General features: G+C 42.4%; 1 protein-coding gene across 2 annotated transcripts in view; it reads left to right on the forward strand.

Annotated features, from left to right (window-relative positions):
- Nucleotides 1-20,537, forward strand: part of KIF4A (kinesin family member 4A) — a 351,035-nt gene that overhangs the window by 139,989 nt on the left and 190,509 nt on the right. For both annotated transcript variants that reach the window (XM_053699056.1, XM_053699057.1), the window contains exons 19-22: nucleotides 9,752-9,835; nucleotides 9,917-10,030; nucleotides 10,674-10,829; nucleotides 10,909-11,006. In XM_053699056.1, the coding sequence (XP_053555031.1) occupies nucleotides 9,752-9,835; nucleotides 9,917-10,030; nucleotides 10,674-10,829; nucleotides 10,909-11,006 (452 nt within the window). The remainder of the gene's footprint in view (nucleotides 1-9,751; nucleotides 9,836-9,916; nucleotides 10,031-10,673; nucleotides 10,830-10,908; nucleotides 11,007-20,537) is intronic.

Genomic DNA, 20,537 nt, shown 5'->3' on the forward strand with positions numbered 1-20,537 from the left:
TTTCCATCCGGGGGAGTGGGAACTCCATCCGGAGGTGTTTGCTCAGTTGATTCATCGTTGGGGCAAACCAGAGTTGGATCTCATGACGTCTCACCAGAACGCCAAGCGGACCCAGAGGCGACGCTGATAGATGCTCTAGCAGCGCCTTGGTTCTTCAACCTGGCTTATGTGTTTCCACCGTTTCCTCTGCTCCCTCGACTGATTGCCAAAATCAAACAGGAGAGAGCATCGGTGATTCTGATAGCACCTGCGTGGTCACGCAGGACTTGGTATGCAGACCTAGTGGACATGTCATCCTTTCCACCATGGACTCTGCCTCTAAGACAGGACCTTCTGATACAAGGTCCTTTCAATCATCCAAAACTAATTTCTCTGAGACTGACTGCATGGAGATTGAACGCTTGATTCTATCAAAGCGTGGCTTCTCCGAGTCAGTCATTGATACTTTAATACAGGCACGAAAGCCTGTTACCAGGAAAATCTACCACAAGATATGGAGTAAATATCTTTATTGGTGTGAATCCAAGAATTACTTATGGAGTAAGGTTAGGATTCCTAGAATATTGTCTTTTCTCCAAGAGGGCTTGGACAAAGGATTATCAGCTAGTTCCTTAAAGGGACAGATTTCTGTGTTTAAACCTGTTGCTCCCCCGTGGAGCTTAAACTTGGTTCTTAAAGTTCTTCAAGGAGTTCCGTTGGAACCCCTTCATTCCATTGATATTAAACTTTTATCTTGGAAAGTTCTGTTTTTGATGGCTATTTCCTCGGCTCGGAGAGTCTCTGAGCTATCTGCCTTACAATGTGATTCTCCTTATCTGATTTTTCATGCAGATAAGGTAGTCCTGCGTACCAAACCTGGGTTTTTACCTAAGGTGGTTTCTAACAAGAATATCAATCAAAAGATTGTTGTTCCATCATTGTGTCCTAATCCTTCTTCAAAGAAGGAACGTCTTTTACATAATCTGGACGTAGTCCGTGCCTTGAAGTTTTACTTACAAGCTACTAAAGATTTTCGTCAAACATCTACCCTGTTTGTCGTTTACTCTGGACAGAGGAGAGGTCAAAAAGCTTCGGCAACCTCTCTCTCCTTTTGGCTTCGGAGCATAATACGCTTAGCCTATGAGACTGCTGGACAGCAGCCCCCTGAAAGGATTACAGCTCATTCTACTAGAGCTGTGGCTTCCACCTGGGCCTTTAAAAATGAGGCCTCTGAACAGATTTGCAAGGCCGCGACTTGGTCTTCGCTTCACACTTTTTCCAAATTTTCCAAATTTGATACTTTTGCTGCTTCGGAGGCTGTTTTTGGGAGAAAGGTTCTTCAGACAGTGGTTCCTTCCGCTTAATCCTGCCTTGTCCCTCCCATCATCCGTGTACTTTAGCTTTGGTATTGGTATCCCATAAGTAATGGATGATCCGTGGACTGGATACACTTTTAACAAGAGAAAACATAATTTATGCTTACCTGATAAATTTATTTCTCTTGTAGTGTATCCAGTCCACGGCCCGCCCTATCCTTTTAAGGCAGGTCTAAATTTTAATTAAACTACAGTCACCACTGCACCCTATGGTTTCTCCTTTCTTTGTTTGTTTTCGGTCGAATGACTGGATATGACAGTTAGGGGAGGAGCTATATAGCAGCTCTGCTGTGGGTGATCCTCTTGCAACTTCCTGTTGGGAAGGAGAATATCCCATAAGTAATGGATGATCCGTGGAGTGGATACACTACAAGAGAAATAAATTTATCAGGTAAGCATAAATTATGTTTTTAAGCAACTTTACTCCTATTATCAATGTTTCTTTGTTCTTTAGCTATCTTTATTTAAAAAGCAGCAAGGTACAGCTTAAGAGTCGGCCCATTTTTGAGAACCTGGGTTATGCTTGCTTAACCCCTTAATGACCGGACCATTTTTCAATTTTCTTACCCTTAATGACAATGGCTATTTCTTCTGTTATGTGTGATCAGTCCACGGGTCATCATTACTTCTGGGATATTATCTGCTCCCCTACAGGAAGTGCAAGAGGATTCACCCAGCAGAGTTGCTATATAGCTCCTCCCCTCTACGTCACCTCCAGTCATTCTCTTGCACCCAAAGACTAGATAGGAGGTGTGAGAGGACTATGGTGATTATACTTAGTTTTTATAACTTCAATCAAAAGTTTGTTATTTTACAATAGCACCGGAGCGTGTTATTACTTCTCTGGCAGAGTTTGAAGAAGAATCTACCAGAGTTTTTCTTATGATTTTAACCGGAGTAGTTAAGATCATATTGCTGTTTCTCGGCCATCTGAGGGAGGTAAAAGCTTCAGATCAGGGGACAGCGGGCAGTTGAATCTGCATTGAGGTATGTAGCAGTTTTTATTTTCTGAATGGAATTGATGAGAAAATCCTGCCATACCGTTATAATGACATGTATGTATACTCTACACTTCAGTATTCTGGGGATGGTATTTCACCGGAATTACTCTGTAAAAGTACATTAAACCTTTTAATAGGTATTTAATTCATGTTAAACGTTTTTGCTGGAATGTAGAATCGTTTGCATTTCTGAGGTACTGAGTGAATAAATATTTGGGCATTATTTTTCCACTTGGCAGTTTGCTTGTTTTGATTATGACAGTTTCGTTTCTCTCTCACTGCTGTGTGTGAGGGGGAGGGGCCGTTTTTGGCGCTCTTTGCTACGCATCAAAAATTTCCAGTCAGTTACTCTTGTATTTTCTGCATGATCCGGTTCATCTCTAACAGAACTCAGGGGTCTTCAAACTTCTTTGAAGGGAGGTAGATTCTCTCAGCAGAGCTGTGAGACTTATGTAGTGACTGTGTTTTAAAACGTTGCTCTGTGATTTTTATGTTTAAAATTTAATTAGTGTTACTTTACTAATGGGAACAAACCTTTGCTAACAAGTTGTGTTATTTTTAAAGAGTGATGCTATAACTGTTTTTCAGTTCATTATTTCAACTGTCATTTAATCGTTTAGTGCTTCTTTGAGGCACAGTACGTTTTGTTAAATAAGATTGTAACCAAGTTGCATGTTTATTGCTAGTGTGTTAAACATGTCTGATTCAGAGGAAGATACCTGTGTCATTTGTTCCAATGCCAAGGTGGAGCCCAATAGAAATTTATGTACTAACTGTATTGATGCTACTTTAAATAAAAGCCAATCTGTACAAATTGAACAAATTTCACCAAACAGCGAGGGGAGAGTTATGCCGTCTAACTCGCCTCACGTGTCAGTACCTGCGTCTCCCGCCCGGGAGGTGCGTGATATTATGGCGCCTAGTACATCTGGGCAGCCATTACAGATAACATTACAAGATATGGCTACTGTTATGACTGAAGTTTTGGCTAAGTTACCAGAACTAAGAGGCAAGCGTGATCACTCTGGGGTGAGAACAGAGTGCGCTGATAATTCTAGGGCCATGTCTGATACTGCGTCACAGCTTGCAGAGCATGAGGACGGAGAGCTTCATTCTGTAGGTGACGGTTCTGATCCAAGCAGATTGGATTCAGATATTTCAAATTTTAAATTTAAATTGGAAAACCTCCGTGTATTACTAGGGGAGGTCTTAGCGGCTCTTAACGATTGTAACACTGTTGCAATACCAGAGAAAATGTGTAGGTTGGATAAATTCTTTGCGGTACCGGCGAGTACTGACGTTTTTCCTATACCTAAGAGATTAACTGAAATTGTTACTAAGGAGTGGGATAGACCCGGTGTGCCGTTCTCACCCCCTCCAATATTTAGAAAGATGTTTCCAATAGACGCCACCACACGGGACTTATGGCAAACGGTCCCTAAGGTGGAGGGAGCAGTTTCTACTTTAGCTAAGCGCACCACTATCCCGGTGGAGGATAGCTGTGCTTTTTCAGATCCTATGGATAAAAAATTAGAGGGTTACCTTAAGAAAATGTTTGTTCAACAAGGTTTTATATTGCAACCCCTTGCATGCATCGCGCCGATTACGGCTGCGGCAGCATTTTGGATTGAGTCTCTGGAAGAGAACCTTAGTTCCGCTACGCTGGACGACATTACGGACAGGCTTAGAGTCCTTAAACTAGCTAATTCATTCATTTCGGAGGCCGTAGTACATTTAACCAAACTTACGGCTAAGAATTCAGGATTCGCCATTCAGGCACGTAGGGCGCTGTGGCTAAAATCCTGGTCGGCTGATGTAACTTCTAAGTCCAAATTACTTAATATACCTTTCAAGGGGCAAACTTTATTTGGGCCCGGTTTGAAAGAAATTATCGCTGACATTACAGGAGGTAAGGGCCACGCTCTACCTCAAGACAAAGCCAAAGCTAAGGCTAGACAGTCTAATTTTCGTCCCTTTCGGAATTTCAAAGCAGGTGCAGCATCAACTTCCACTGCACCAAAACAGGAAGGAGCTGTTGCTCGTTACAGACAAGGCTGGAAACCTAACCAGTCCTGGAATAAGGGCAAGCAGGCCAGAAAACCTGCTGCTGCCCCTAAGACAGCATGAACCGAGGGCCCCCGATCCGGAACCGGATCTAGTGGGGGGCAGACTCTCTCTCTTCGCCCAGGCTTGGGCAAGAGATGTCCAGGATCCCTGGGCGCTAGAGATCATATCTCAGGGATACCTTCTAGACTTCAAATTATCTCCCCCAAGAGGGAGATTTCATCTGTCAAGGTTGTCAACAAACCAAATAAAGAAAGACGCGTTTCTACGCTGTGTACAAGATCTATTATTAATGGGAGTGATCCATCCGGTTCCGCGGTCGGAACAAGGACAAGGGTTTTACTCAAACCTGTTTGTGGTTCCCAAAAAAGAGGGAACTTTCAGGCCAATCTTGGATTTAAAGATCCTAAACAAATTCCTAAGAGTTCCATCGTTCAAAATGGAAACTATTCGGACAATCTTACCCATGATCCAAAAGGGTCAGTACATGACCACAGTGGATTTAAAGGATGCTTACCTTCACATACCGATTCACAAAGATCATTACCGGTATCTAAGGTTTGCCTTCTTAGACAGGCATTACCAGTTTGTAGCCCTTCCATTCGGATTGGCTACGGCTCCAAGAATCTTCACAAAGGTTCTGGGTGCCCTTCTAGCGGTTCTGAGACCGCGAGGAATTTCGGTAGCTCCGTACCTAGACGACATTCTGATACAAGCTTCAAGCTTTCAAACTGCCAAGTCTCATACAGAGTTAGTTCTGGCATTTCTAAGGTCGAATGGATGGAAAGTGAACGAAAAGAAGAGTTCTCTCTTGCCTCTCACAAGAGTTCCATTCTTGGGGACTCTTATAGATTCTGTAGAAATGAAGATTTATCTGACAGAAGACAGATTAACAAAGCTTCTAAATACATGCCGTGTCCTTCATTCCATTCAACTCCCGTCAGTAGCTCAATGCATGGAGGTGATCGGCTTAATGGTAGCAGCAATGGACATAGTACCCTTTGCACGCCTACATCTCAGACCGCTGCAATTGTGCATGCTGAGTCAGTGGAATGGGGATTACTCAGATTTGTCCCCCACTCTGAATCTGGATCAAGAGACCAGAAACTCTCTTCTATGGTGGCTTTTTCGGCCACATCTGTCCAGGGGGATGCCGTTCAGCAGGCCGGACTGGACAATTGTAACAACAGACGCCAGCCTTCTAGGTTGGGGCGCTGTCTGGAATTCTCTGAAGGCTCAGGGACAATGGAGTCAGGAGGAAAGTCTCCTGCCAATAAACATTCTGGAATTGAGAGCAGTTCTCAATGCCCTTCTAGCTTGGCCCCAGTTAAAGACTCGGGGGTTCATCAGGTTTCAGTCGGACAACATCACGACTGTAGCTTACATCAACCATCAGGGAGGGACAAGAAGCTCCCTAGCAATGATAGAAGTATCAAAGATAATTCGCTGGGCAGAGTCTCACTCTTGCCACCTGTCAGCAATCCACATCCCGGGAGTGGAGAACTGGGAGGCGGATTTCTTGAGTCGCCAGACTCTTCATCCGGGGGAGTGGGAACTTCATCCGGAGGTCTTTGCCCAAATACTTCGACGTTGGGGCAAACCAGAGATAGATCTCATGGCGTCTCGCCAGAACGCCAAACTTCCTCGCTACGGATCCAGATCCAGGGATCCGGGAGCGGTTTTGATAGATGCTTTGACAGCACCTTGGAACTTCAGGATGGCTTATGTGTTTCCACCCTTCCCGCTGCTTCCTCGATTGATTGCCAAAATCAAACAGGAGAGAGCATCAGTGATTCTAATAGCGCCTGCATGGCCGCGCAGGACTTGGTATGCAGATCTAGTGGACATGTCATCCTGTCCGCCTTGGTCTCTACCTCTAAGACAGGACCTTCTGATTCAGGGTCCATTCAAACATCAAAGTCTAACTTCTCTGAAGCTGACTGCTTGGAAATTGAACGCTTGATTTTATCAAAACGTGGTTTTTCTGAGTCGGTTATTGATACCCTGATACAGGCTAGGAAGCCTGTTACCAGAAAGATTTACCATAAAATATGGCGTAAATACCTATACTGGTGTGAATCCAAAGATTACTCCTGGAGTAAGGTTAGGATTCCTAGGATATTGTCTTTTCTACAAGAAGGTTTAGAAAAGGGTTTATCGGCTAGCTCATTAAAGGGACAGATCTCAGCTCTGTCCATCTTGTTACACAGGCGTCTGTCAGAAAATTCAGACATCCAGGCCTTTTGTCAGGCTTTAGCTAGGATCAAGCCTGTGTTTAAAACTGTTGCTCCGCCATGGAGTTTAAACTTAGTTTTTAACGTTTTACAGGGTGTTCCGTTTGAACCCCTTCATTCCATTGATATAAAATTGTTATCTTGGAAAGTTCTATTTTTAATGGCTATTTCCTCGGCTCGAAGAGTCTCTGAGTTATCAGCCCTACATTGTGATTCTCCTTATCTGATCTTTCACTCAGACAAGGTAGTTCTGCGTACTAAACCTGGGTTCTTACCTAAGGTTGTCTCTAACAGGAATATCAATCAAGAGATTGTTGTTCCATCCTTGTGTCCAAATCCTTCTTCAAAGAAGGAACGTCTTCTACACAATCTGGATGTAGTTCGTGCCCTCAAGTTCTACTTGCAGGCAACTAAAGATTTTCGCCAAACTTCTTCCCTGTTTGTCGTTTATTCTGGACAGAGGAGAGGTCAAAAAGCTTCTGCTACCTCTCTCTCTTTTTGGCTTCGTAGCATAATACGTTTAGCCTATGAGACTGCTGGACAGCAGCCTCCTGAAAGAATTACAGCTCATTCCACTAGAGCTGTGGCTTCCACTTGGGCCTTTAAGAATGAGGCCTCTGTTGAACAGATTTGCAAGGCTGCAACTTGGTCTTCGCTTCATACTTTTTCCAAATTTTACAAATTTGACACTTTTGCTTCTTCGGAGGCTATTTTTGGGAGAAAGGTTCTTCAGGCAGTGGTTCCTTCTGTATAATGAGCCTGCCTATCCCTCCCGTCATCCGTGTACTTTTGCTTTGGTATTGGTATCCCAGAAGTAATGATGACCCGTGGACTGATCACACATAACAGAAGAAAACATAATTTATGCTTACCTGATAAATTCCTTTCTTCTGTTGTGTGATCAGTCCACGGCCCGCCCTGTTTTTTAAGGCAGGTACATATTTTTTAAATTATAATTCAGTCACCACTACACCCTTGGCTTCTCCTTTCTCGTTGGTCTTTGGTCGAATGACTGGAGGTGACGTAGAGGGGAGGAGCTATATAGCAACTCTGCTGGGTGAATCCTCTTGCACTTCCTGTAGGGGAGCAGATAATATCCCAGAAGTAATGATGACCCGTGGACTGATCACACAACAGAAGAAAGGAATTTATCAGGTAAGCATAAATTATGTTTTTTACATTTCTGCAGTGTTTGTGTTTAGCTGTAAGTTTCCTCTTACTCATTTACTTTACCCACACATATTATATACCGTTTTTCTCGCCATTAAATGGACTTTCTAAAGATACCATTATTTTCATCATATCTTATAATTTACTATAAAAAAATGTAAAATATGAGGAAAAAATTGAAAAAAAACACACTTTTTCTAACTTTGACCCCCAAAATCTGTTACACATCTACAACCACCAAAAAACACCCATGCTAAATAGTTTCTAAATTTTGTCCTGAGTTTAGAAATACCTAATGTTTACATGTTCTTTGCTTTTTTTGCAAGTTATAGGGAAATAAATACAAGTAGCACTTTGCTATTTCCAAACCACTTTTTTTTCAAAATTAGCGCTAGTTACATTGGAACACTGATATCTTTCAGGAATCCCTGAATATCCCTTGACATGTATATATTTATATTTAGAAGACATCCCAAAGTATTGATCTAGGCCCATTTTGGTATATTTCATGCCACCATTTCACCGCCAAATACGATCAAATAAAAAAAAAAACTTAAATTTTTCACAATTTTAGGTTTCTCACTGAAATTATTTACAAACAGCTTGTGCAATTATGGCACAAATGGTTGTAAATGCTTCTCTGGGATCCCCTTTGTTCAGAAATAGCAGACATATATGGCTTTGGCGTTGCTTTTTGGTAATAATAAGGCCGTTAAATACTGCTGCGCACCACACTTGTAATATGCCCAGTAGTTAAGGGGTTAATTAGGTAGCTTATAGGGTTAATTTTTAGCTTTAGCGTAGAGATCAGCCTCCCACCCCCTGATCTCCCCCCCCCCCCTGACCCCCCTCAAACAGCTCTCTTCCCTCCCCCACCTCACAATTGTCACCGCCATCTTAAGTACTGGCAGAAAGTCTGCCAGTACTGAAATAAAAATAATTTATTATTATTTTTTTAATTTTTTCATACAGTCTGCAGTGATGGATCCCCCCTTACCCCACAACCTCCCTGATCCCCCCCCAATAAATCTTTCTAAACCTCCCCCTCTACCTATTTGCCGCTATCTTGGGTACTGGCAGCTGTCTGCCAGTACCCAATTTGCCCCCCAAAATAGTTTTTTTTATTTATTTTTTTTACTTTTTTTTTACTTTTTTATATGAAATACTTGTTTTCTGTAGTGTAGCTGGCCCCCCTAAATGATCTACATCCCTCCCCCTCCCAGATCCCTTACTAAAGAACTAAGATCCCCCTGCTTCCACATCGGTCTTTTTTTTTTTACTTTCATTTTCGGGCATAATTTGCATGCACGCACGCGCACCCGCAATGCCCCCCCCGGCCGCAAACGCATCTCCGGTCATAACCACCAACAAAGTCAGATCGCTTTGGAAAAAAATTGAGGATCATAGAGATAAAAGCTGCTCCCACCAACCAACGAAATTGTTAGTATCAGTGGCCGATGCAGAGAGGGTATGTAAAATAGGGGATTGCAGTGATGCCGCAATATTGAGGCATCACTACCATCCCTTGGAAGCAGCTGGAAGCAATCGTGATCGCTTCCAGCACTTCAGACAACAGAGGACGTACCAGGTACGTCAATTGTCATTAAGGGTTTTTTTTCCTATGACGTACTTGGTACGTCCTCTGTCATTAAGGGGTTAAGCAAGCACTATCCAGGGTGCTAAACCTAAAATGGACTGGCTTCTAAGGTTTAATTACCAAGAGAACGTAGAAAAGTTGCTTAAAATTACATGCTCTAAATAAATCACAAAAGAAAAAAATATGGATTTTAGTATCCCTTTTAATTGCATTGAACATTTTATCATATTTTGGCTGCAGTTCTTTGGTGTGTACATTTTTTATTAACATTTATCAGGTAAGCATAAATTGTCTTTTTTTTTTTTTTTCTTTGTCTTTTTTTTTTTTTAGGATCGTAAGCGGCAATATGAGCTGCTGAAGCTGGAAAGAGACTTTCAGAAACAAGCCAGTGTGCTCAGGCGGAAAACTGAAGAGGTAAAATGGTTGAGTTTAGATACTTCTCATAGATCAGATTCCCCACATATGTGCTTTTAACTGACTGCACTCTTAATTCAGGCAGCAACTGCAAACAAGCGTCTGAAAGAAGCTTTGCATAGACAGAAGGAGGCAATGGATAGGCGGAAAGATTCTCAGAATAGAGGAATGGAGGGGTCGGCAGCCAGAGTTAAGGTATGTAATGCCAAGTCCTATACAGGAGCACAAAAAGAATTAGTCAGTACAGAATTCTATGTCTCTATAGGTACTGTTGCAGTACATATAACGAACACTTGACTAGGTACTAAGAAATTGTTTTTACTTTTGGTATTGCTTTCTAAGTAGTGCATTAAAAATATAAAAATATTATGCTGCATTAATAAAGGGAGTGTTTACTGATAATTTTACCCTTGGGGCTTGATTTATCAAGCAAGGGCAGACATATTCGCCTCTGTCCGCCCCAGCTCTCTTCTGGCGGGCAGCTATCGCTGCTGGAATTTAACATTGCACATGACCACTATTTTGTGCTTGCCTGCAATCCGTCGGACGAGACCAGGGAGATTGAAATTCTCCACTTTAGAGGTGGAGAAGAGGGTAGGATATCAGCAAGTCTGACAGCTGCTTGATCGTGACCGCAGGGTCTCTTGTGTTGCAGCAGTGTGTGCTATGTTGTGGGGAGTTTTTTTTTTTTTTAATTTTGTGTCTTTATGTTCCTTTAAGCTAATTAGAGGTTATTCTTTTGTCTGGAAGTGGAGGCACATATTCTGATTAGGTATTTTGCTACTGGGTTAAAACACAGTGCAATATTTTTTAATAAATTTATTGTTTCAATCCATAGAGCTGGCTGGCTAATGAGGTGGAAGTTCTTGTCAGCACAGAGGAGGCTCAGAGGCACCTGAATGATCTTTTGGAAGACCGGAAAATCCTTGCCCAAGATATTGCAGAGCTGAAACAGAAAAAAGATGCAGGAGAGCGTATCCCTGCCAAAATTCGGGTGAGTGGAGCATATACAGTCTTTGAACAGCTTTTATTGGTGACTAATAATTTACTTGACCATGTGTTAATACTTTCAGAGGCGAACATACACTGTGGCTGAGCTTGAAAACTTAGAAGACACTGATGCTTCAGTTACCAAGCAGATTGAGAGTCTAGAGACAGAGATGGAACTCAGGTAACATTCTGTTTTTACTGCAATGCAAGAACAGGATGAACTTGAGCCATATAGCTATAATGAGGTTACACTACCCATACATGAATTTAAGCTTTTTACATTCTCTATTAATCAGAGTATTTATGTAAGACTGGGTGCCTGACATTTTGCGCTCATAATGGTTTCTATTTCTTCCATAAACATTGTGTAATGATAAAAAGGAATAAAATGTTTGCATTTAAATTCCACCCCCATTTTCTGGGTTAAATATACAGGGCAGGTGCTAGGATTTTTTGCTACACAAAGAGTTTGCACCCCCTGTTCCCAAGAATGTATATACCCTTTAATTGCTGCTTTCTAATGTTCTAGTGATGTGTTAATTAGCTATAGCTAATTATGATAGGAAAAAAATATAGATTTTTCTTTCCAATGGCATGGAGAGTACACAAATCCATTCAATTACTAGTGGGAATTCAACTCCTGGCCACCAGGAGGAGGCAAAAAACACCCCAGCAAAGCTGTAAGTATCCTTCCCACAATCCCCAGTCATTCTTTGCCTTGTACATCAGAATGGATGTGTGAAGATGGTGTCTGAAGAAAAACAAAATTTATGCTTACCTGATAAATTTCTTTCTTTCCTGACACAGTGATTCCACGGATCATCATCAATTACTTAAGAGCTGTTAAGTATCACTTACCTTCCCACAAACCCCAGTCATTCGACCAAAGGAAATAACACAAGTTGCCTGAGGTTTATATAAAAAAAACCTGCCTGGAAAACAGGGAGGACTGTGTCAAGAAATACATTTATCAGGTAAGCATACATTTTTTTTTCTAATGACACGGTGAGTCCACAGATCATCATCATCAAGTTCTGTTGGGAATCAATACCCAAAGCTAGAGGACACAGATGATTCAGGAGGGATAAGGCACTGCTGCTTGAAGGCCAAACTCATAGACTTTAGCAAAAGTGAGCAAAGAAGGCCAAGTCGCCGCCCTACATATCTGTACTACAGAGGCCTATTTCTTGAAAACCCCAAAAAAGAAAAAAACACCGCCCTAGTGGAGTGAGCTTTAATTCTCTTAATTGGCTGCTGTCCAGCAGGCTCATGAACCCAATGATAACACTTCTCAACTAGAGGGAAAGAAAAGTGGAGGGAGCTTTCTTTACTTCATGCCTATCCAGAAACGCACAAACAATACAGAGGACTGACTAAGTCCCTAGTAGCCTGTAGATACAATCTAAGGGCCCGCTTAACTTCTAAGATGTACAACAGATGATCTTTTATGAAAAGAAAGATTAAAACAAAGAACTAGTTCCTGACTAAAATCTCTGTCCGACATAACCTTAGGAATAAAACCAAACTTGGTACGAAGAACTGCCTTATTTCGAGATAAGGAAAACCACACTTCAAGCTGAGAGTTCAGAAACCCTCCGAGCAGAAGAAATAACAGAAGACGTAAAACTTTACAAGATTAACAGCTTAATATCTTTGAAAGCCTAGGCTCAAACGGAGCCTGATTACAAACTTTAAAATAAGGTTAAAACTCCAAGGAAGCAACCGCCTCAAACAGTCCTGATTCAGACCAGGACTTGATAAAAGGTTTGTACCTCCAGCATGTCCGCCAGATGCTTGAGCAGCAGAAAAGAGAGCCGAAAATCCGACTCTTACGGGTACTAACAGATAAGCCCATCTTGGGATCCTGCCATATCTTATAGAAATCGGCCTCAGTGAAACGACAGTTGGATGAAGGAAGGACCCCTGAAGCAGAGGATCCTTCCTCATCAGAAGCTTTCATGGAAATTGAGATGGCATCTCTACCTGTCTCTCTACCTGTGTGTGTCTCGCTTGCGTGCTCTCGCTCTCTTGCTCTCTCTCTTGTTATTGTTGAACCACAAACTGAAAGAGTTTAGGTGAATGAACAAAACTCAGAATATTTGAGATAATTTAATGGGAACCCAAGGGAACGTATCCTAAGTCTAAGGTTGTTATAAACTGACCCTCTTGCACCAAGGAAGAATGGAACGAATAGTCTCCATCTTGAAGAAAACGGTACTCTGAGAACCTTGGTTAGACATTTACTGTCTACATTAAGACTAAAAGTTCCCTCTTTTTTTTCCCCCCATAGAATGAAAAAGAAACTAACTCTGTTCCAAAAATGTAACTGGAACAATTACTCCCAGGAAGCTAGATCCTGAACACATTTCAAAAACGCCTCTTTTTCTTATCTGGTCTACAGATAAATCTGAGAGGTGGAAACTGCTCCTGGGAGGAAAGAGTTGAATTCCAATTCATTACCCAGTAATACTAAATCTACAATCCTTTAGAGATTTAGGGCATCTCGTATCCAGGCATGAGAAAAAACTGAGACTGCCCCCTACAGCACCCAATCCTGGCTTGGGGCAAACTCTACATGCTGAATGAAAGATAGCTGCAGGTTTCCTTAATTCCCAGACTGATGTGTATCCTAGAGGACTTGAACTGCCCCTGCTTGGAAGACAAAGGAGTAGACTTCCTGATTTTACCAAGGAAGCAACATAGATAAAAGATTGACAAACCAGCCCTTCTATCCTGGATCTTCTCATGGAGTACTCCAAATGGAAGCAGACCAGGCATTGCACCAAAAGGATGCCACACTTGTCCATGAAGACTTCCATCCTTAAAAAGATCTATCCTCTCTATGGATTAACAATCTCTTAACTAGAATATCAATGGCCCCTACTGCTTCAAGCACCCTGTTCCATGACATTTTAAAGGAGACAGCTTATTACTGACAGTACATGGGGGATGAAAGGAATCCTTGACCTCTCCCATACCTGAGAAAATTCTCCTAGCACGGGAACAGGAAACTTTCCATCTAAAGGGGAGGAGAGTCCACGGCTTCATTCATTACTGTTGGGAATTAAGAACCTTGCCACCAGGAGTAGGCAAAGACAGAGTCTCTCCTTCAGATAAATATTCTTGAAGCAATTTACAATGCTCTGAAGGCATGGCCTTTTCTGTTGTCGTTCAGCTTCATCAGATTCCAGACTGACATTACCTTGGTGGCTTATATCAACCACCAGGGGGGTACAAGAAGCTCCCTAGCTATGAGAGAGTTGTCTCGGATCTTGGAGTGGGCTGAGTCCCACAGCTGCTCACTCTCAGCGATTCACATTCCAGGTGGGGACAACTGGGAAGCAGACTTTCTCAGCAGGCAATCCTTCCATCCGGGGGAATGGTCTCTTCACCCCGAAATGTTTGCAGAGATTTGTCTCAGGTCGGGAACGCCACAGATAGACCTCATGGCGTCCAGACTCAATTGCAAGCCACCCCGATACGGGTCGAGGTCCAGGGATCCCCAGGCAGATCTAATAGGTGCCTTGGGGGTTCAGCCTAGTTTACATTTTTCCACCGTTACCACTTTTACCTTGTGTAGTGGCACACATCAAACAGGAGCGAGCTTCGGCCATTCTGATTGCTCCATCGTGGCTACAGAGGACGTGGTTTGCGGATCTGGTGGGGATGTCATCCTCTCTGCCGTGGAGGTTACCTTGTCGCAGGGATCTGCTGGAACATGGCCCCTTTCAACATCAAAATCTCGATTCTCTGAGGCTGACTGCATGGAAATTGAACGCTTAGTCTTGGCCAAGAGAGCCTTTTCTAAAAGTGTTATCGATACTCTTATTCAGGCAAGGAAGCCAGTCACTTGTCGCATCTACCATAAGGTGTTGCGGACTTACTTGTCCTGGTGTGAGAAGCATGAATATCCTTGGTATAAGGTGAAGGTATCCAGGATTCTGTCTTTTCTCCAGTTCTCTTGCCGCCAGTTCCTTAAAGTGACAGAGGGTTCCGTTTGAGCCTATGCATTCCAGTGATATTAAGATTCTTTCCTGGAAGGTTCTCATCCTGTTGGCCATTGCATTGGCAGAGTATCTGAACTGGCTGCCTTGCAATGTGAGCCGCCTTATCTGGTTTTCCATGCGGATAAGTCTGTGCTTTGCACTGGTTTGAGGCTTTTTCCGAAGGTGGTGTCTAATCGTAACATTAATCAGGAAATAGTGGTTCCTTCTTTGTGTCCTATCCCTTCTTCTAAGTAGAGGTTACTTCATAATCTGGATGTGGTTTGTGCCCTGAATTTCTATCTTCAGGCTACGATGGATTTCAGACAGTCTACATCTCTTTTTGTGGTGTATCCAGGGAAGCGCAAGTGGCAGAAAGCTTCTTCTACTTTGTCCTTTTGGTTGAGGAGCTTGATTCGCTTGGCCTATGAGATTGCGGGACATAAGCCTCCTCAGAGGATCACAGCTCATTCATCTAGAGCTGTGACTTCTTCTTGGGCCTTTAAAAAGGAGGCGCCTATGGAGCAAATTTGTAAGGCGGCTACCTGGTCCTCCTTACACACTTTTTTTAAAAAGGTTTTACAAATTTGAGGTTTTTGCTTCTGCGGAAACTGTTTTTGGGAGAGAGGTTTTGCAGGCTGTGGTGTCCTCAGATTAGGGTCCGCCGTTTACCCTTCCGGTTTCATTCAGTGTCCTAGAGCTTGGGTATATGTTCCCAACAGTAATGAATTAAGCCGTGGACTCTCCTCCCCTCGATGGAAATAAAATTATCAGGCAAGCATAATTGGTTTTTTCACAATGAATCTTAGTCTTTATTAAATTTCCTAGATTCTGAGGATTGACAACGACAGGGGAGCCGAGGTCTATCCAGTTGCCCACCCTTCTTAAATAATACACAAGAGTTCAGGCTTGATTCTGAAGAGAACTACTTCAGCACCAGATGAAGGAATTATACTGTCCAATTTGCAGTTTTAATCCTCAGATGCTACCGACTATCCTCCTTATCGGACTATAAGAGGGGCAATATGTGTAGCAGCAAGTGGAGCAGAAACCTTACTATCTGATTTGTTAAACTTTGTCTTGCTATTTCCTAATTTTCTTCTGATCCATTCCCTTTCACTATTTATTACAAAAACTATGCAACATCATCTAGTAGAGGCTGTTTAAAAAAAGGGATGATCGTAATGGCTATCCCACACACGCACCGATATTTCTCAGCAATATTATTTCCCCCTGTATAGAAACAAACTCTTAAGTAGGCATACGTCAGCTCTGTTCCATTCTCAGGTCGGAAGACAGAACGGAGAGAATACAGCGCTCAAAACTTCTAAAATGGTGCCGCTGCGACATGAAGAAAAATAGGCGTGGCCAAAAGTTGGCACAGAAAAGCTTTATTCTGTTGACTAAATCCCTCTATATGAGGAAATAAGTAGAGCTAAACTGCTAGAACTAAACATAGGCACCCTTGTCCAGCTCCTCTAATGTATACTAATCACGGAGCTGGGGAACCATCAGGAAAACTCACTGCATATAATGCAGAGTATATAGCATTATGCATACCCATAAAAATTTTGCCAATTGCGCTTAAAAAGGAAAGCAGGAGCCTAGTTCTTAACAGTCCCTATATCATTCTCCCGATGATTAACCCTTTCGTGACAGGGTTAAAGTGCCTACATCGGAACAACTGTTCCGATGTAGACAAATTGAAACTACGCGATCATGCATACGATCGCGAGATTTCAATTATTGGATCGCATCTGGGGGGCGTCCCTACAATCCTAGGAACGCCCTCCAGACCGCGATTAAATCCCTGAAGCACAGAAGGCTTCAGGACAGCCGTTAGTTATGACGTTCCATTCCGTCATTACGGCTTTAAAGCCCAGTCTAATTATGACGGAATGGAACGGCATAACGGCTTTAAAAGGTTAAGGAGCCTTACATAAAATGTGAAATTTATACAGCAATACAATATTAGCCCAACTGGTAGTTAACTCCTTCCTACTGTGAAGAAAATTAAGTCTCCATGTCACATGCATTGTGCCTGCCACTGCCGTAGCATCCAAAAGGATATACCCCATATAAAAGCAGAGGGTCTTAACCCCTTCAGTGCCAGCCTTCTAGTTCCAGAAGAACAAAAGGCACTTACCTGCATTCTAGCAGTCAGACGACTCACAAAGTATGAGGATGCCGCTCCTCACAGAGACCTGTGTATAAAGAAAGACCGAGTAAGCTTACTCAGGCTTTCTATACCATGGCAGCAACATGTTAGGAAAACGCAGCAAAGCCCACTTTACAAGTTCCTAACTGCTTTAAAGCCACCACAGCCCTGCTGAAGAGCCCAACGTGGAGTATTTATAGCAAAAAAGAGAGATTAAAACAGTGCTTGCTATACTGCTAACAAATGGCTAGTATTATATGTGTTCTTAATACAAATCAAAATGCAAAATATGATATAGAACAAAGTCTAAATAACCAAACGCACAAATATAATAAAAACGATGAAAAAAATTAATAAAAATTAAATTGAAAAAATAAAATCATACACTTGTGAAGTTAAAAATTAATATGGATCTGTGACTAGATGATTACAAATTCTCACCCTAGAGCAAAGAGGTCTAAATGTATCAAAATAACCGGGAAACCAGATGCAGCTGTTTACCAGAGGTGTCCTTCGAACTGGCCGGAGCAGGGTAGAATCCAAAAAATCTGTGAAAAACAAAGCGCAACCGGATTCAAGTGTGGATGATAAAACTAGAGCATGCCACACTACTATATTGCACTTACAATGCTAAATTTTTTTTATTGCACATCAACAACACATCCCAAAAGTTCTTCAAACAAGATGAAAGGAATAACCAAACAAAGTGCCCTGTGGGTCCGTCGTTCCTTCAATGTAATCCTCCAGCCAATCTCGATACTTAATGCCTACAGCGTGTATCGTCACGTCCCGCGTATACCTTAGGCTTGCAGCGTGAATTTCAATAGCCGTGCTGGAATAAGGGAAGCGAGATGCTTCTACGGATCCTCGGTTGGATCAATATTTGCCTCGTAACGTGGAGTACAGCTAGACCCAAATCGTGATGGAAGGCCAGAGCAATCTTGCCCAGACTTAAAAATAAAAAAAAATCTTGATAGAAGAATCTTAATCAGGACACCTCATTACTTCACCTCATCCTTGTACTAGAGGCAAAGAGAATGACTGGGGTTTGTGAGAAGGGAAGTGATACTTAACAGCTCTGCTGAGGTGCTCTTTGCCTCGTCCTTTTGGCCAGGAGTGATATTCCCAACAGTAATTGATGATGATCCGTGGGCTCAGTATGTCATTATAAAGAAATAGTTTTTAATCCTTTAATGGGTACTTTTCCCTGCAAGCAAAGGCTCGGGCAATGCTGTGTCCATGTAATCCTCTTTTGTATGAGTAATGGTGGCTTTTAGCTGTTGGAGGTCGGTGAGGTAGTCCTTACTTTACCTCCAACCCTGTATGCTAACCCCTAAATTGAAAACCAGGGTTGGTTACTCTGGTTTTCTTGTATCTTTATGTCCCTGTCAGCGGTCAGATGAGGCTAACGGCTCTGGAGCTGCTGTGACTGCTCCACAGCAGAAGACCCTGGAGGGTAAGTCCCTTTTTTTTTTTTTTTTTTTTTTTTTTTTTCCCCCCCCATAGGATAAAAGAATATCAGAGGAAGGAGGAGGTTTTTCTTGCGCTGCTTAGTGTATAAGAATAGGGTCCTGCAAGCGATATTAGTTTCCTTTATTAAGGGGAATATTTATGGGATGCATGTCTGTACGGTTATCCCTGTGGCAATCTCATCGCGCTTTCCAAATATTTTGCGTTTCCTTTCAAACTGAGTTTGTTAGGCTCTTTCTAATGACACGATGAGTCCACGGATCATCATTAATTACTGTTGGGAATATCACTCCTGCCCAGCAGGAGGCGGTTAAGAGCAACACAGCAAAGCTGTTAAATATCACCTCCCTTCGATCTCACCCCAGTCATTCTCTTTGCCTACGTTAGAGCAAGAAAGTGGTAAAGTTAGGTGTTAGTAAAAGATTCTTCAATCAAGAGTTTATTTTTTAAGTAGTACAAGATTGTGCTGCTTTGTTCTGAGGTGTAGCCGTAGTACATATCAGTCTCTTCAGTAGAGCGGTGGTGGCTTTAGAGCAATGGGAACTTGTGGGACATAATTCTCACTGCGCCTCCCATGTAATTTATGGTGCCCTAAACCTGATAGCCTAAGTAAGATTACTCAGGTTTTATCTTTTCTCCACAGGGCTATGTGAGGGAGAGGACCTCTCAAACCTGGTGAGCTGCCTTGCTGTCTGGCAGATTGATAAGGTAAGTGCTGACTTTTTATTCTGGGTCTGGGAAATAAAAGATCACAGAAAGTGGAGCACTTTTTTTAACTTCGGACATAGAGCCTCCTATAATAAAAGGAGAGGATTATATGACAGCACCTTTTAGGCAGGCACTGGGGCTGAGGAGATACTCAAGTTGAGGTTTTTTTTTGTTTTTGTTTTTTCCCCACTGCTCAAATCACTGGGGCTGGGGAGATTGGCTCTGTATGAGGTGGTTCACTGTTCTCGTATAGCACTGGCTAAGCAGCTGCCTAGCAGTTACGGAAGAGTTATAAAGCGATAAACCTAAACAAGAGGCTTGACAGAATGCTTAATTACTCCTGGTGGCTTAACTTTATTGCAATAAACATGGCGACCGGGAGATTGTATTTTGAAATGCCCACGATGGGCGGAGCTATATGTGTCGCCAATTTGCGTTGCGCACCGCTTTCCCTGCACTTCCTGTTATCGGAAGGAACGGAGCAGAGTCCCCAGTGTTTTTTCAAATGTGTTAGGACCGGACAGCGCTACAGCTGAGTTCCGGATGCTTTACTGACAGGATGTATCTGGTGTCAGAAGGGCTAATAGGCACCTCAGCAAAGTTAAGCTGAGGTGTAAAGGGGTTCTGCAGCATTTGTGTACCTAATTAACATTTTCTGTACACAAAAATAAAAAAGTTAAGTTTTAAAATTTTAAGAGACAGTAACGTTTTTCGGTTTTAATTTTTATTTAAAAATGTCTAATGACAATGTTCAATAATTCCGCAACGGTCTCCTCAAGTGTCCCAAATTTTATCGCCCACACATTCAGTGCTCTGCGCTTCCTCTCAAACTAAGGAATGGGAGAAATCGGGTATCCATTTTTCTACATTTCCTAATTTAAAAGGATGTTTCCTATAGCAGACTCTATTAAGGAGTCTTGGCTGAGGTTCCCTAGGTGGAAGGGACACCATTGTCAGAGGACTACTATTCCCATAGAGGATAGTTGTTTCTTTAAAGGTCCTATGGATAACAAGTTAGAGGGGTCGCTCAAAATAATGTATGTACACCAGGGGTTTACAATGGCTACCTGCAGTGTTAACATCACTAGTGCGGCAGCATACTGGTTTGATGTATTGTCTGTTTCTATCGGACAGACACTCCCCTTGAAGAAATCCAGGATTGGATAAGGGCTTTGAAGTTAACCAACTTTATTTCAGATACTTCCCTTCAGGTTATATAGCTGGGAGCTAAGATTTCAAGCTTCCTATATTGGTCCGCAGAGAGTTATGGTTATAATCCTGCTCTGCGGATGTCTCATCTAAGACTAAACGTTTGGCGATTCCTTACAAGGGAAAGACCTTGTTTGGACCTGGTTTGACAGAGATAACTCTGATATTAAGGGAGGTAAGGGAA

Source organism: Bombina bombina, chromosome 1 (genome assembly GCF_027579735.1).
Source record: "Bombina bombina isolate aBomBom1 chromosome 1, aBomBom1.pri, whole genome shotgun sequence".
Lineage (NCBI taxonomy): Eukaryota > Metazoa > Chordata > Amphibia > Anura > Bombinatoridae > Bombina > Bombina bombina.